Source organism: Neodiprion lecontei, chromosome 5 (assembly GCF_021901455.1).
Source record: "Neodiprion lecontei isolate iyNeoLeco1 chromosome 5, iyNeoLeco1.1, whole genome shotgun sequence".
NCBI classification, from domain to species: domain Eukaryota; kingdom Metazoa; phylum Arthropoda; class Insecta; order Hymenoptera; family Diprionidae; genus Neodiprion; species Neodiprion lecontei.
In genome coordinates, this window is record NC_060264.1 from 31,996,867 (window position 1) to 32,009,819 (window position 12,953).

The 12,953-nt window shown below is 41.3% G+C and overlaps 1 protein-coding gene across 6 annotated transcripts; it reads left to right on the plus strand.

Annotated features, from left to right (window-relative positions):
• The first annotated feature begins 130 nt into the window (after positions 1–130).
• LOC107217633 (neuronal PAS domain-containing protein 4A) lies at positions 131–12,780 on the plus strand. Of its 6 annotated transcripts, XM_046741127.1 has the most exons (11): positions 131–411; positions 971–1,397; positions 4,118–4,394; positions 7,359–7,420; positions 7,781–7,870; positions 8,665–8,841; positions 8,946–9,130; positions 9,704–9,810; positions 9,934–10,087; positions 10,297–10,606; positions 11,594–12,780. In XM_046741127.1, the coding sequence occupies exons 3-11, from the start codon at positions 4,184–4,186 to the stop codon at positions 12,380–12,382; spliced, it is 2,085 nt and encodes a 694-aa protein (XP_046597083.1). In that variant the 5' UTR covers positions 131–411; positions 971–1,397; positions 4,118–4,183; the 3' UTR covers positions 12,383–12,780. The 6 variants fall into 6 exon arrangements, with proteins under 6 accessions (XP_046597083.1, XP_015510721.1, XP_046597086.1 ...); XM_015655235.2 differs by lacking the exon at positions 971–1,397 and having other exon boundaries at positions 4,213–4,394; XM_046741130.1 differs by lacking the exon at positions 971–1,397 and having other exon boundaries at positions 132–411; positions 4,218–4,394.
• Positions 12,781–12,953: the final 173 nt, after the last annotated feature.

The following is a 12,953-nucleotide window of genomic DNA, read 5'->3' on the forward strand; positions in this document are numbered from 1 at the left end:
GGGGGATCGGGGATCGGGGTTCCGGGTCGTGCCGCGTAGTGGGTGGTGTTGGACGGCGGCGTCGGCGGTGGTGGTGGAGGTGGAGGTGGCAAAGGAAAGACGGGCACACGAGTATCCAGCAACCGCTGCCACCGGCAGTATCCACGTGTTCAACGTGGTGGGCCCGTCGTGCGCGCCGCCGAAGTGCCGCCACTCACATTATGACCCGGATGTTGAGATTACAGTTGGTGTTTAAATACATTATTATAGCGATACGAAAAGCCGGATGCACCGCAGTCGATTATAGCTAGCACGCATCGTCGCCCAGCTCTCTTGGTGGTATAGTAAGATTGCAGGAACGGCGCCCACCCGTCCTCGGCATCGCGACGCGGTGTGCATAAAACGCGCGCTAGATCGAAATATGTTTAATCGGTAAGTGCAAAGACCGCGGATCGTTTCTCCTCCGATCCCCGGAACGTGGCTCAGCACACCCCAGGACTTATCGAAGAGTGGTCAATGACTATATACATACGTAGATGTGCAAGGCACGGGTGCGTTTTAACGCGAAAGTTCTGTCGCTTCTGGGGTTTTTTTTTTTTTTCTGAAAAACCGTTCCGTAAGGTCCAGACATTGAGAGATTTTTTTTTCAATCGGTTAACGAGCTTCATTCGATTATTTTAATTTTCGCGCCAAATTTTGGAAATTAAATTTGGTCCCTTGAAGAAAATTCTTTTCCCGACGGAGAGTTAAATAAGTCTGGATGAAGAATTAAACCAGGGCAGTGAAAAACATCAGAAGTGTGTCGTCGATGAGTCGAAAATTGTTAAAAAAAAAAACGCCCTGTTATTAGAAGCGATTCTTCTCTCCGTCGGGAAAAGAATTTTCTTGAAAAGACCGTTTAATTTTCAACATGTCGCTCTCAGATTAGAACAGCTCTTTATCTGACGTTAAAAAAAATAAAATAAATAATTTCTTAATATTTAAACCTCAGGGAACACTTTTGCATAAAAAAACCAGAAGTGCCAGAACTTTTGAGTTAGCTACAGTTGAAACGACCCATGAAGGAAGGTGTTATTTATTATATTTACATTGGATGAGACTGTTGTGTTTACCGGGCGTCTTCCTCTTCCTCCTGGTTCTCTTCTTCTTCTTCGTCGTCGCCGCGTTTTCTCCGCTTGAAGCGGTGGGTTTCCGCCCTGGAGGACAAAGAACTGAGATGTCGCTAAGATCCGCGTTTATAAATCTTTTTACATTTATTTGTTGTGTACACGAGGAAATGAAATACGGAATACCGGTAACCTCCGGGCTTCAGGATCTTTCCAGAAAGTAATTGTCTACGGTTACGTCACTTTGCGGTGCCGCTGCAGCGTTGCAGCGACCTGCCCGGCCTCCCTGTGCTTTGCAGATATGCTGCTGCTGTAGGTATAGATAGGTATTACAATTGCACGGTGATCTTATACCGTCTCACCAAAATTACCCGCGCTTACTGGAAAAGGGCGGGAGATGAATGTCTGGAGGGAATCAGAGAAAATTGAGGGGGTACGTTCTGCCACACGGAGAGAATAAACGAGCAGACTTTACTCAAAACTCCAGAAGCTGTGCAGGTTTTTTGGTAAAATATAGTATTTCGTGAAATGCAGAATCTAATGTAGAATCAGTGAAAACCACTCTGTGCAGAATAAAATCTGCTGCATTTATAGTAAAAAATATAGTTGACATGGGTATTTTTTTTTACCAAAAATCCTGATGTCCCTGTCCTTTCCTGCAGTTTTGAGTAAAATTTGCTCTTTTTCTTCTCTCCGTGCAGGAAGACAAACTAAATAAAAGGATAAAAACAGGTGCCGATACACTTGGGAAATTCCGTTATAACTGTATCTGCAGCGAATATGGATTTTTCATATCTGGATTATCAATGAATCATCTTTTCTGTATATTCATTCGATGTTGGAAAAATTAATCGTTGAGTAATTTTTTCCTTCTTGTATTTTCTTTCGTTTGTGTTGAATCTGACTTTAACTAAACAAGCCCGCATCTCTTAGTATTTTGAAAACCACCTTTTTCAACCATACTTTATGCAAATTACATCTGACAACGCTTTTCCACCGTCAAATCGAGAGATATATGTATCAAGTTAGCATTTTTGAATAGCATGAAGTAGAGCCAAAAGACCCTTCTATAATAATCATCAATTGATGACGATTTTTCCTGAAATACAAAGTGGCCTAAACCTAAGTGACGAAAGAACCACGATCTTGTGTGTTTTGCGCTCTGCGTTGTTCTGAAATTTGATTACCAAACTAAAGTAAGGAATAACGAAATAACAACACTTTATAATACTGTAGGAAGAAAAGGAAAGAGTCAAGATTGTTTTTACGCATGATAAGATCAGAAATCCTTTTGCGCTTCGTGATTCGTTACTGCTTTTGCATCTAGTGACTGTAGCAACTCGGCCGTCGGATGCAGTCTGTATCTGCACATTGATTACGAGTATGAAACAAAGCTAAAGGCAGAGCCAACAAAATTTATTGTCCAATGTTTTATCCCTGTGCACGAACATAGTACAAGTTTTCCAAGTAACAAGGCCAGAAGAAACGTTCGAAGTATTTTATGTTCAAATTTAACGGTCGGCGGACTATCGTTGCGGCGATTTCGACCTTTCCTTATCATCGACGGTACCACGTTTAGCCTCGACCATTGCAGGATGCACTTGGTAATCAGTAATGCGCGTTCGAGAATAAGAAAAGAATGCAAATAAAAATAGGAATAGCTATAACATCAAAGCGAGGAAAAACTTTTCCGTGTTAAATAAGAATGCGTGGTTGCGCGGAATTCAACGGAAAAACAGACTATGTAGCAAGGAGATATTTAATAATGATTTCAAATGTATTGATTTTTCAGGCATTTGAGATTACAATGTTTTAACAGCTATTTTTCAACTACCCTGAAACTCATTTTATTTGTTTGCCTCTTGTTCAGGAAGACTTTAGAAAATTACCACAAAACCCAACGATTTGAGTGTAAAAATGAGGGTTTGATCGTAAATACAATTTACAAGCAATATCTGTGCACAACATGTGGTACACCATGCGTTATAGATACGCATAGGTTACAGGGGTATAGATAGTGGACTGCTAGATAAATATACAGTAGATGGTTGTAGGATAACGAACCAAAGCGAAGGTTTTACCCGAAAGATTCCGTACGTGTAGGTTAAGCTCGGAACTTTCGAGCCTTGGTACAATGTGCATAGATAGAACCTGCGTCCGGTGAAGAAATACAACAGGGGATTATTCGTCCGTCGGACGCGATTTCTCTCAGTCTTCTGAGAATCACGAACGAAAGGCGAACGTACCGCGCACAGCAAAAGAGATGCCCTATCTACCGTGGAATAGCAAATATGTCACCCTTCCGGGTGTAGACGGTTGTATATATGGTACCCTATACCGCTCGCGATAGAAAACTGAATATTGAGTATAGAGTGAATAGTATATTATGTAACAAGGAGGCAAACACGGTCTTTTGGGGCCGATCGTAAGTTTGCAATATGAGTTGTAGGTAAGCCGAAGACAAATATACGCGAGGCAGAAAGACCGTTGTCTCTTTGTTGCACACGATTCTTTGTATAACAAGAGTGTGTTACGCATTTTTTCACGAAGCACGAAATTGAGGTTAGGGTTGCGTAATGTCAGATTTGTTCACTACGACGCATGCGCGTGATACAGAAAAGACCATATTTAACTCCTAGAACTTAAAAGATGTCTTTTTTGTACTCTGCGCATGCGCATTCGCAGACTTACTCGACCGTCATAGAAACGGGTACTTTGTGTACGGAAAACATGTACGAATAAACGCGTAAAACATGCTCACGTTACAAAATAGTACATTTCGTAACGAGTATGGCTGAGGCTTTTCAAAAAACCTTATCCATGCGAGTTTCGATCCGTATTTTTTATCACGAGAGCCAAGAAATCACAACGAAGTCGCGATTTTGAGGTTAGAGCGCTAAAAAGATATTTATGCACTTGTCATCGGATATTCGGGCACAAAATTTCGCGGAGAATAAATTACAATCCGCGAACAGGAGGGAAACGAGGAACACATACATTCACTGTTGCACGAATTGATCCTGGGGTTGTAGCTGGACGTAAATTAGGTTAGCGACAACTGTGATTGAGAAACGGGGATCGGGGTTGAAATTGACGTGATGGGGTACCTTGCATGTCCTAATACAAGGATAGACGCGAGCAAATCAACGAAAGGTGCGAGCAAGCTGCGTCGAGATTTGATAAATGCCGAAATAGCAAACCTACGTGATCTTTTGCCGCTACCGGCTTCCACGCGGCAGCGATTGTCACAGCTACAGCTCATGGCGCTCGTTTGCGTTTTTCTACGCAAGGCAAACTACTTTCAACGAGGTGAGTGCGCACTCTATCCACATTATTCTATCGCCATCCATTTAAGAATCCCTTTCAAAACCATTGCATAGACTCATGTAAATCAAGCTTATTGTTTAGTCATAAATATCGATAAAATACACCGCTCGGACAGATACCAGTCTTCTTTTGAGGTATCATTGACTCAAAAAGTAGTACCTTGTCGATATGCCTTGGAAAATTTCTAGTCTATGATCCATTGGATCGGCATTAGGCATTAAGGCGTTAACCCTTTTAGTCACACATTATTGTACTGACAATGAGTCAAATTTTATAATAATATTAGTAGATAGTAGTCTGTGGTTTTTGGGGTCGCTGATTACGAATCTGTAATAAGATTACAAAAATTCAAGATGGTGGAGCTAATATGGTAGACGAAAATTTCAAATTCGATCCAATACGGTCAAAAAACTGTATAGGCGTTTTCGGGGTCGCTTATTGGATTCGCCATACTGATTTATCAATTTCGACTTTACATTTGTAATCAGCTACCCTAAAAACTTATAATTTATATAAAATATGTATACGTCTAGTGGAGCAACCTTCTCAGAAATGAATTATCGTTTGAATTTTCACGATTTTTTTTCAATCAATTTGCTTCTAACGACCACAATTTACATTATATCGCAATATTGATTCTCGAGTATTGAATACCTATTAATATACTATCACAAATAGCAAAAAATCTCAAAGAAATATATAGAAAAGTTCTTTAAATATACAGAAAATAGATATAAAATAGGCGGTACGAATATTTACCACTATAACTCAAAGGGTCAATGGCCATCCTAGTAAATAAAACTCGCGGTAACTCCAGAGCTCAAGAATAAAAAGGTTTTAGTATCACTATAATTGATTCCAAAAGTCAGTAGCTACCCTGATGATGTACCTTATACGGAACTTTGTAGTCTATGCTTCATCGGATGTGCATCAGACATTTAGGCTTTAATTGTTACTATTCGTTACTGACAAAAAAAAAAATCCTGTAACGAGGATGTGTAGTTAGATAGGGTGACCCTAGGGTGGTTATTAATTGATGATCGGAAAAAATTCCATTGAGACATCCTCCAGATTTGTTCCAAATCATAAAAAAAAAAATCTGGGTACAGTTTTAAGCCTCTACGTCAACTGGAACTCGTGCCTCTGAGCTAAGAAAGTTTAAATTTTAACCATCTATACCAAACTCATACAAAATGAAATAGCTGGTAATAAAAACTAGATGTGTTTTAAGATTGAAGCTTTCTTAGCTTAGAGACACGTATTCCAGTTGACGTAGAGGCTTAAAACTATACACAGATTTTTTTTTTTTTTCTTTAATGATTTGGAACAAATCTGCGGGGGTGTCCCAATGAAAATTTGACCGACCCCGAAACAAGGACCACCCATTGAATTATTTCGGGAAAGATATGTTCAGGATCACGAGGACCACCCTAGTAAACGGTAGCCAGTAATCCCAGAGCCGAGGGTTTCAGAGTAACGTTGATAATACTCGGTAGTTTTTCCGCAACCGCGTGACAGCGCGGTAGACGCATGGATCGAGAGCCGCGCGGGACAAAGGATATACCTATAATCGATGCTACGGAGCGATGAGAGTAAAGTGATATCGAAAATTCCTCTCGTAAGGAGGAGGCGGTGAGGGCGGTGAGGTAGGGGGTGAAAGGGGGACTGTAGTTGCAGGTAGAGCGGGTGGAATACGAAGGTATCTCCTCCGCCCGTCGACTCCGCGGCTCGGAGCAGGCGGAGGAGAGTTCCGGGTGATCCGCTGACCTCTCGGCCTCTCCGCAGCAAGTCTCACGCTCCCGTAACCTATACACTGTATATATACTTATATGTATACAGCCTCCGATATTCTATAGGTATATCTGACTCCCCATCGTGCCTACATATCGCGCCTCATATATGCAGTCTTACGAAAATCTCTGTGAGCTTTCTCCTCTTCAAGCTCGCCCCTTTTTTCTTACATACACGTCTATACATGCATCGATGTTTCTTCCTCTTCGCGTCCACCTTTTTCTTCTTCTTCTTCTTCTTCTTCTTCTTCTTCACTCGATGATTACACGAACCGCCAGCTAAAGTTCACCATAACAAGACTCTGAAAGTCTAGTATCTCGCGGTTTTCGCGGAGCGAAAGGCACTGTTCAACTCACTTTGCAGATGATGTGTACCTGCATGCATATCTGTTATGTGTATATTCTATCGTACCGGCTTTTATTCATATACATATCGTTCTTGATGAGAATTATCTTCGATCAATTGCGAATTTTGTTGTCTACAGTGTTTCAGTGCAGGTATCGATTGCGCCATGTTACATTCTTTGAGGTTCCATGACCAAACTTCCGTGATCTGGCATGATTTTCCATTTCATGATGATAATGATATTTACCACGTTTGTAGTTTCGCTTCTAAACCCAAAAGTGACTTACCGAAAAGATCTTCATAGAAAATACTGTACCGTTCTTGAGTATCCACGGTAACTTGACATGTTTCATGAGATTTCACCCACAGATTTGATTTATCAGTGATAAAATTTAAACTGGAAGTTCAATTGCCATATTGGCGATAAATATTGCGCTGCAGACATTCTTCAATGTAATTCTAAGCCTAATATAAACGTACACGTATGTATATCTAATGCATGTAATCGGTATGGCGGAACCTGAAGACCATGTCCATGAATGCATGGAACGTATACCAGCTACATACAGGCGTATAATAAGATGCCGGATTCTTGGTAACCCGCGTCTTGTGGGGTCCATCATGGGTCCTCTGAGTCCTGTGTTTGGTAGGGTCTACGTTCCGAATTCCGACCGACTCATGCATCTGTGTATCCTCATTGTTTGCGTTACGTTATCAACAATCGTAGCCAGTTTTCCTTCTGATATGGATGTACATTACAGGATGGCATTTTATGTAATCGAAAATCAGCTCAATTTTCATTTGTTTCAGCCCTCAAACCAAATACATCGGAATCGTCGAACATACCGATGCCAAACATTGGGTTCTCAAAGGTGAGTGCATTATAGGTATAATCAATGAACTGCACTGTTTCATTTATAAGCAAAGCTCACAGTCAGTCAATTCTACGAAACAAAAGAAACATGGAACTGATTTCACTATTGTACTACGGCGTCAAGGGTCATCGAACGCCGTTATAATTTTACCAACGGCGTCTCAACCGCTTGTCCAACCAAAGGTTGAAACTTTGAAACCTCAACTACGTTGCGACTGTCATAGATGATCAGTGATCCATCTCCTGACAACCAGAAAGAATTTGTCAGCTCGGCTGAATTTCAACACGATATTGCTTGACGCACTCTCAACTAAATAGTGAAAATCTTCTCTTTCCCATTATGATTTTCTTGCTTTAGGCCATGTCCGGATTTATCATGATGATGACGCAACAGGGCAAGCTATTGTACATATCGGAAAATGCCACGGAATACCTTGGACACTCCATGGTGAGATGACAATTGCATTTGATATGTTGATTTATCGCTTCGATTCATTTTCCATTTACCCTGCGGAGAACCAGTTTGCATTTGAGAACGTCGATCAACCAATTTTTCAAAAGCTCTGCACCTTCTCTGATGAGCTGTGACTCAACCGATTCTGTGTTTTCTGAATTTTTAAACGTATTATTGCCCTCAGAGTATAATAAGCTAATTTTTGGTACTGTTATGTATTGACGACAATAATGAAGATACGTATGCATTTTTCAATGCACTAACGGCAGACTAACTGCTTTAGGCGAATAGTCAACTGCGGCAGGAACAGTGATTCGTTTTTTCTAAACGGTAGTGTTTCGGCAAGGTATCGAATAGTTAAATGTGTGTCTCGCGACACTCAAAATCGTCCTAGCACATGTACGCACACTCGCGTGCAATGTTTACTTGCCGTCTCTGCGTCAAATCTCGCCGCTTGCCCGTGTCGCGACTCAAAACCCATCAGCTGTATCTCATGTATTGTCCACTATCTCGAAATCATGTATGTGTATAATCTATGTGTTCTCTCGCTCTGTAAAATCTTCACTCTCTGTAACGTTCCCTTGCGATACGGTCGGTATCGCCGCATCAAAACCAATAAAAATCCTCGGTTTCTGTTAATCATCATCTCTCTACATCTCTACATCATTTCGTTTCATTCACACTAGTTCTCATCACTAATTCGCGGATCCCACGTCGATGATCCATATCCTTTTTGCCATCTCTCTAAACAGGTAGTTATTTTTTGTACACCATTCTTTATCACGTAGGAAGACCTCTTGATCCACGGTGACAGTATTTACGATGTGATAGACAAGCAGGATCACGTTGTAGTTCAGAATCAGCTTTCACGCAACGTCGCTGGAAACAACAATAGAAGATTATTCCTCTGCCGCATCAACGTCTCGAGGAACACTCGACGTCAGCTTAGATTCGGAGATCAAAAGGTACGTTGTACCTGCTGCTTTCATCATTGCGTAACTGCAGAGCCGTACAACGTTTTGCACTTATACGTAAGCTCATTCGGATCTACGATTTACCGTTTTTCTAGGTGGTCCTTGTAGAGGGACGATATTTACCCTTCGTTCCTCTGTGCAATCGCGGTGATTCTGTATTCCTTGCCTCCTGTACACCGGTTGTTCTTCCGGAAACGAGAGAAAGCGTCGTTCAGGGAGCGACGAACATATTTTCTACAATTCACTCAATGGACATGAAGTATATTCACATTGACAAGACGTGAGTATAAGACTAACAAGCGGCTTTAGGCTGACCGTGAGCCAGCCCTCAAACTTCCCGGTTTCACACTGCAGATTCCAAATTCACGGAATAAAAAAATATCGATGTCCAATTCGAATTTCGAACTACAAATTCAGATTCGTGATTGACGATTACCATGTCACATGAAAATATTACGATTTTTTTTATTTTGAACCACTATAATGGATCCAACATTAAAAATTTTGGAATTCTGACCTTGGATTCGATATCGGTGACCCTAAAAATTTCCGCCTGGTAATTTCCATCAAAATCTGAGTGTTTTTTCAGATTTTTTTTCCCACCATATTGGATTCGCCATTTTGGATTTCCTTCGTCCATTCTCAAGATATTATTATTTTCATTTTGTTTTCTGTAAATTTGTTATTTAAATAATTTAAGAAGTACCGAGCCGATCCAAGCCAAAATCTAATCAGTTCTAAGTTTGGCAAAGCCGTGTCGATCCGGTAACAGAGAGATGGGAAGTTAAAAACTGATAACGACAGTCGGCTAATTGTACTCTATGTTTTTGTATTTTTAAATATTTCCAAACAGGGCAGAAAGTCATATGGAATACAACAGATCCGAGCTCGTTGGTGTATCTTGGTACAATCTTCTTCATTGGGATTCCATTAGAACAGCTCACTGCAAACATCAAACTGGTGAGTTCGATATGACAGCTGTTCTTACAATGATCCGTTTATTTTTTCATGAATTTGAATATAATCATCGATCGATACTCTTTGCTTACTTCTTACTTTCTACGTTTTCTTGTCTTTCTCCAGTTATCCAATCCGATCAAGAACGTTCAAGCACCGCCCTTTTACGACTGCAAAGTCGATCTGGAAAATGGTTCTGGGTTCATTGCGTTCTCCAAGTTAAAGACACGACGGAAGAATGCCAACACCCGGTTATAGTTTGCACGAATCAAGTACTAAGGTAAGAATAAAATGCTTTGTAGTACATTTACGTATACCTCTTTTTTGTCATTGGATATTCCAGTTTTTTTTTCTGGTGATATAAAACCCTTGCGAATATACTTCATCGAGTGTAAGTCACGAAGGACGTAATTTCTAGAGACGAACGAGCCGAATTACATATTTCATCCTTCACGTTTCTCTAACGTGGGTAAAACTTTCGTTTGACAGCGACAGCGAGGCTGACGTGATGAGGGCGAGCTTGTGGCTTTACCAGTATGCATCCCAGACAAAATTCAGTTACGGTCCAGCGCCAGAATTGCAATCGCGGCCAATCCTGTCGTACAACAACCACGACTATAACTTGAGGCGAAACCTCGTCACCAGCTATAACTCTAGCTGCAGTACGGCGAACGGCATCGAGGAGGCTCATTGCGTGGAAAAGTCCGACCTCGAGTACACCCTTACGACTAAGAAAAAGCAGCTGCAGCAACAACAACAGCAACAACAGCAACCGCAGCAGCAACTGCACGCATCTACAGTAATAAAATCGTTTATTGCCAATCTTGGACATTTCTAGTCCGCGCTTTTTCCTCGTATGTCCTCATTCCAGATTAAAATTCCTCCTTACAGCGCAATTACATATGTGAGTGCATCTGATATATCCTGCAGAGGGAAGACCTCCGTACCAACCTGTAATTCCTAATATACCAGTTTTTACCGTTTCCACTCACGTCAAGGGTATACTTTTGTCGAACGTTCGTTTCTTACACCGACTTTGGCCGTACTTTGATTTTTATTTGTTCAGTTTTGCCACCCCTCACGAGAAACTGTTGTTGATACGTCGAGATAAGTGTGTTAAAAAAATAACTGGAATTTTGTAATTTTGCGTGTTGTATTAGTCCGATTCGCGTGATTTTTTCGTTGCTCTGTTGGTAAGTTTGTCTGAAAAGTTGCTGTACTGTGTTAGCCACATTGGATATTTAGTTTATTATCAGCTGTCAAAAAGGTTAAACGTGTGTCGTTATGATCGGTAATTTTGAAAATGGATCAGAGAATTTTTATTAAATTTTCCTATAAGATTGGAATAAAGTGCAGCCTAATTTTAGAATTGTTACATATTGCTTTTGGTGATTGTGATGCTGGGGCGTCCAGGGCGATCGTCATCTTCAACGTTTTCATTGCTATCTTGGGAACCCTTGTTTTACTCATAGCAAACTCAGCAACAGTAATGTTTAACATTTCGATCAATTTGCTGCACTTTATTCCATTCTTACAGCAAAATTTAATACAAATTCTCTGATTCATTTTCAAAATACCCGATCCTAACTAAGCACGTGTAACGCTTTTGACGACTGACAATAGACTATATAAATATATATCCAATTCGGCTAATACTGTGCAGCAACTTTTCAGTCAAGTTTATCAACACACAACGAAAAAAACACGCGAATCGGACTAATACACACTCAATATTACAAAATTCCCGTTATCTTTCGAACATGCCACGTATTCTTGAACGTTGCAGCATTCTTCAACGCACATTAGTCGGGAGACTTCGGAACCGGTGGACATGTCGATAAACGGAGCCGTGATCTCACACCACACAGGGGACATCGAGCAGCGAACCCTCCACATACTTTCCCAAGCCCTGACATTCAACATCCGTAATAACAAGCAGCGGAAAGGGAGCAGCACCCTGCTCCAGCAGCAGATGCATCACGGCAACTCTGTTCCCGGGGTTAGTTCAACGATTTTGCGAGAGTGTTCATCCCCGAGATGTTCTCCGAAGTACGTGAGTCTAACGGACCTGGACAAGAGTTACGGTGATAGTACCGAAGTGACTTCAATCGTAGCTTCGGCTTGCTGCACAGCAACAGCGATAGACAGCTGCAGCTATAACTCGCAGAGGCGGCTGGTGATTAAAACTGCGACGATCGTCGAGCCGGCCGAGGTCTGTACCGAGCCTTGGGGCTCGGCTTGTACTTCCGTTGGCAACGCTTGGGTCGACACTCTCCAAAAGGTTCCTGATATCGTCCAGCTCCAGGAGCTCAGTCCCTGCGTCACAACGCCTACCACACCTTGCACCGACGTCTCTGCTGACTCGGACCTCAGGTCCGGGACGCCGATTTTCAATTTTGACTGGTCAGCCGAGCACCACGTGCCCAGCCTCAAGGTCAACTTCCGTAACATCACCAGCCACGAGAGCAAGCGGACTCTTGTGCAACCTTGCGAGGTTTCGCAGCCTGCTATCACCCTACAGTTACCTGCTACGAGGCGAAAACATACAGGGGCGGGTTCTGACGTTACAAAATGATTTACTAAATGAGGACGAATGTCCTTCTGAAAGACCGTGGTTACACTGATCGGTGCTGTTTGTCTCTTTTTCGGATTGAACTATGTGCCCGTGGATTATCGATTTCGATTTTGGGAGTCATGATAGCTATAAAAAATACTTAAACTCACGAATATACCAATTTCTGTTTCACAAAATTTGACTAGCAAAATTATTACTGCAGAGTTAACGGAACGAGAACGATGATTAATTGTTTTTTGTGCGTACGTGACTATCATATTGTTACAATTATTCTCCGTGTAAATGTATTATCATTTCTATTATATGTGTATAGTTATATAGTACGCGAGTGTGATGATGTATGTTACTATTTTCATTTCGGAGTTGTTTGTATAATAATTATTATTATGTGAATAAAATGGTGCTAAAATTCTAAATCGTGTGGTCTAAAATCACTGAATTAGTATTATTATTATATTTCACCGGTCTAAATACGTGATGCCATAAGCAAACACTTACCTAGGTATACAAATTTTAGGGACCCTACCAGAGCTGACTGATTCTACGTAGTCTTACCAACAGTCGGTACACT

What these genes read in the sequence shown, in the direction of transcription:
- LOC107217633 (XM_046741127.1), top strand. Translation starts at nt 4,184, where the DNA reads ATGGGGTACCTTGCATGTCCTAATACAAGGATAGACGCGAGCAAATCA. An exon ending in CAAACATTGGGTTCTCAAAG is followed by an intron (nt 7,421 to 7,780) that starts GTGAGTGCATTA and finishes TTCTTGCTTTAG; the next exon opens with GCCATGTCCGGATTTATCAT. An exon ending in TCACTGCAAACATCAAACTG is followed by an intron (nt 9,811 to 9,933) that starts GTGAGTTCGATA and finishes GTCTTTCTCCAG; the next exon opens with TTATCCAATCCGATCAAGAA.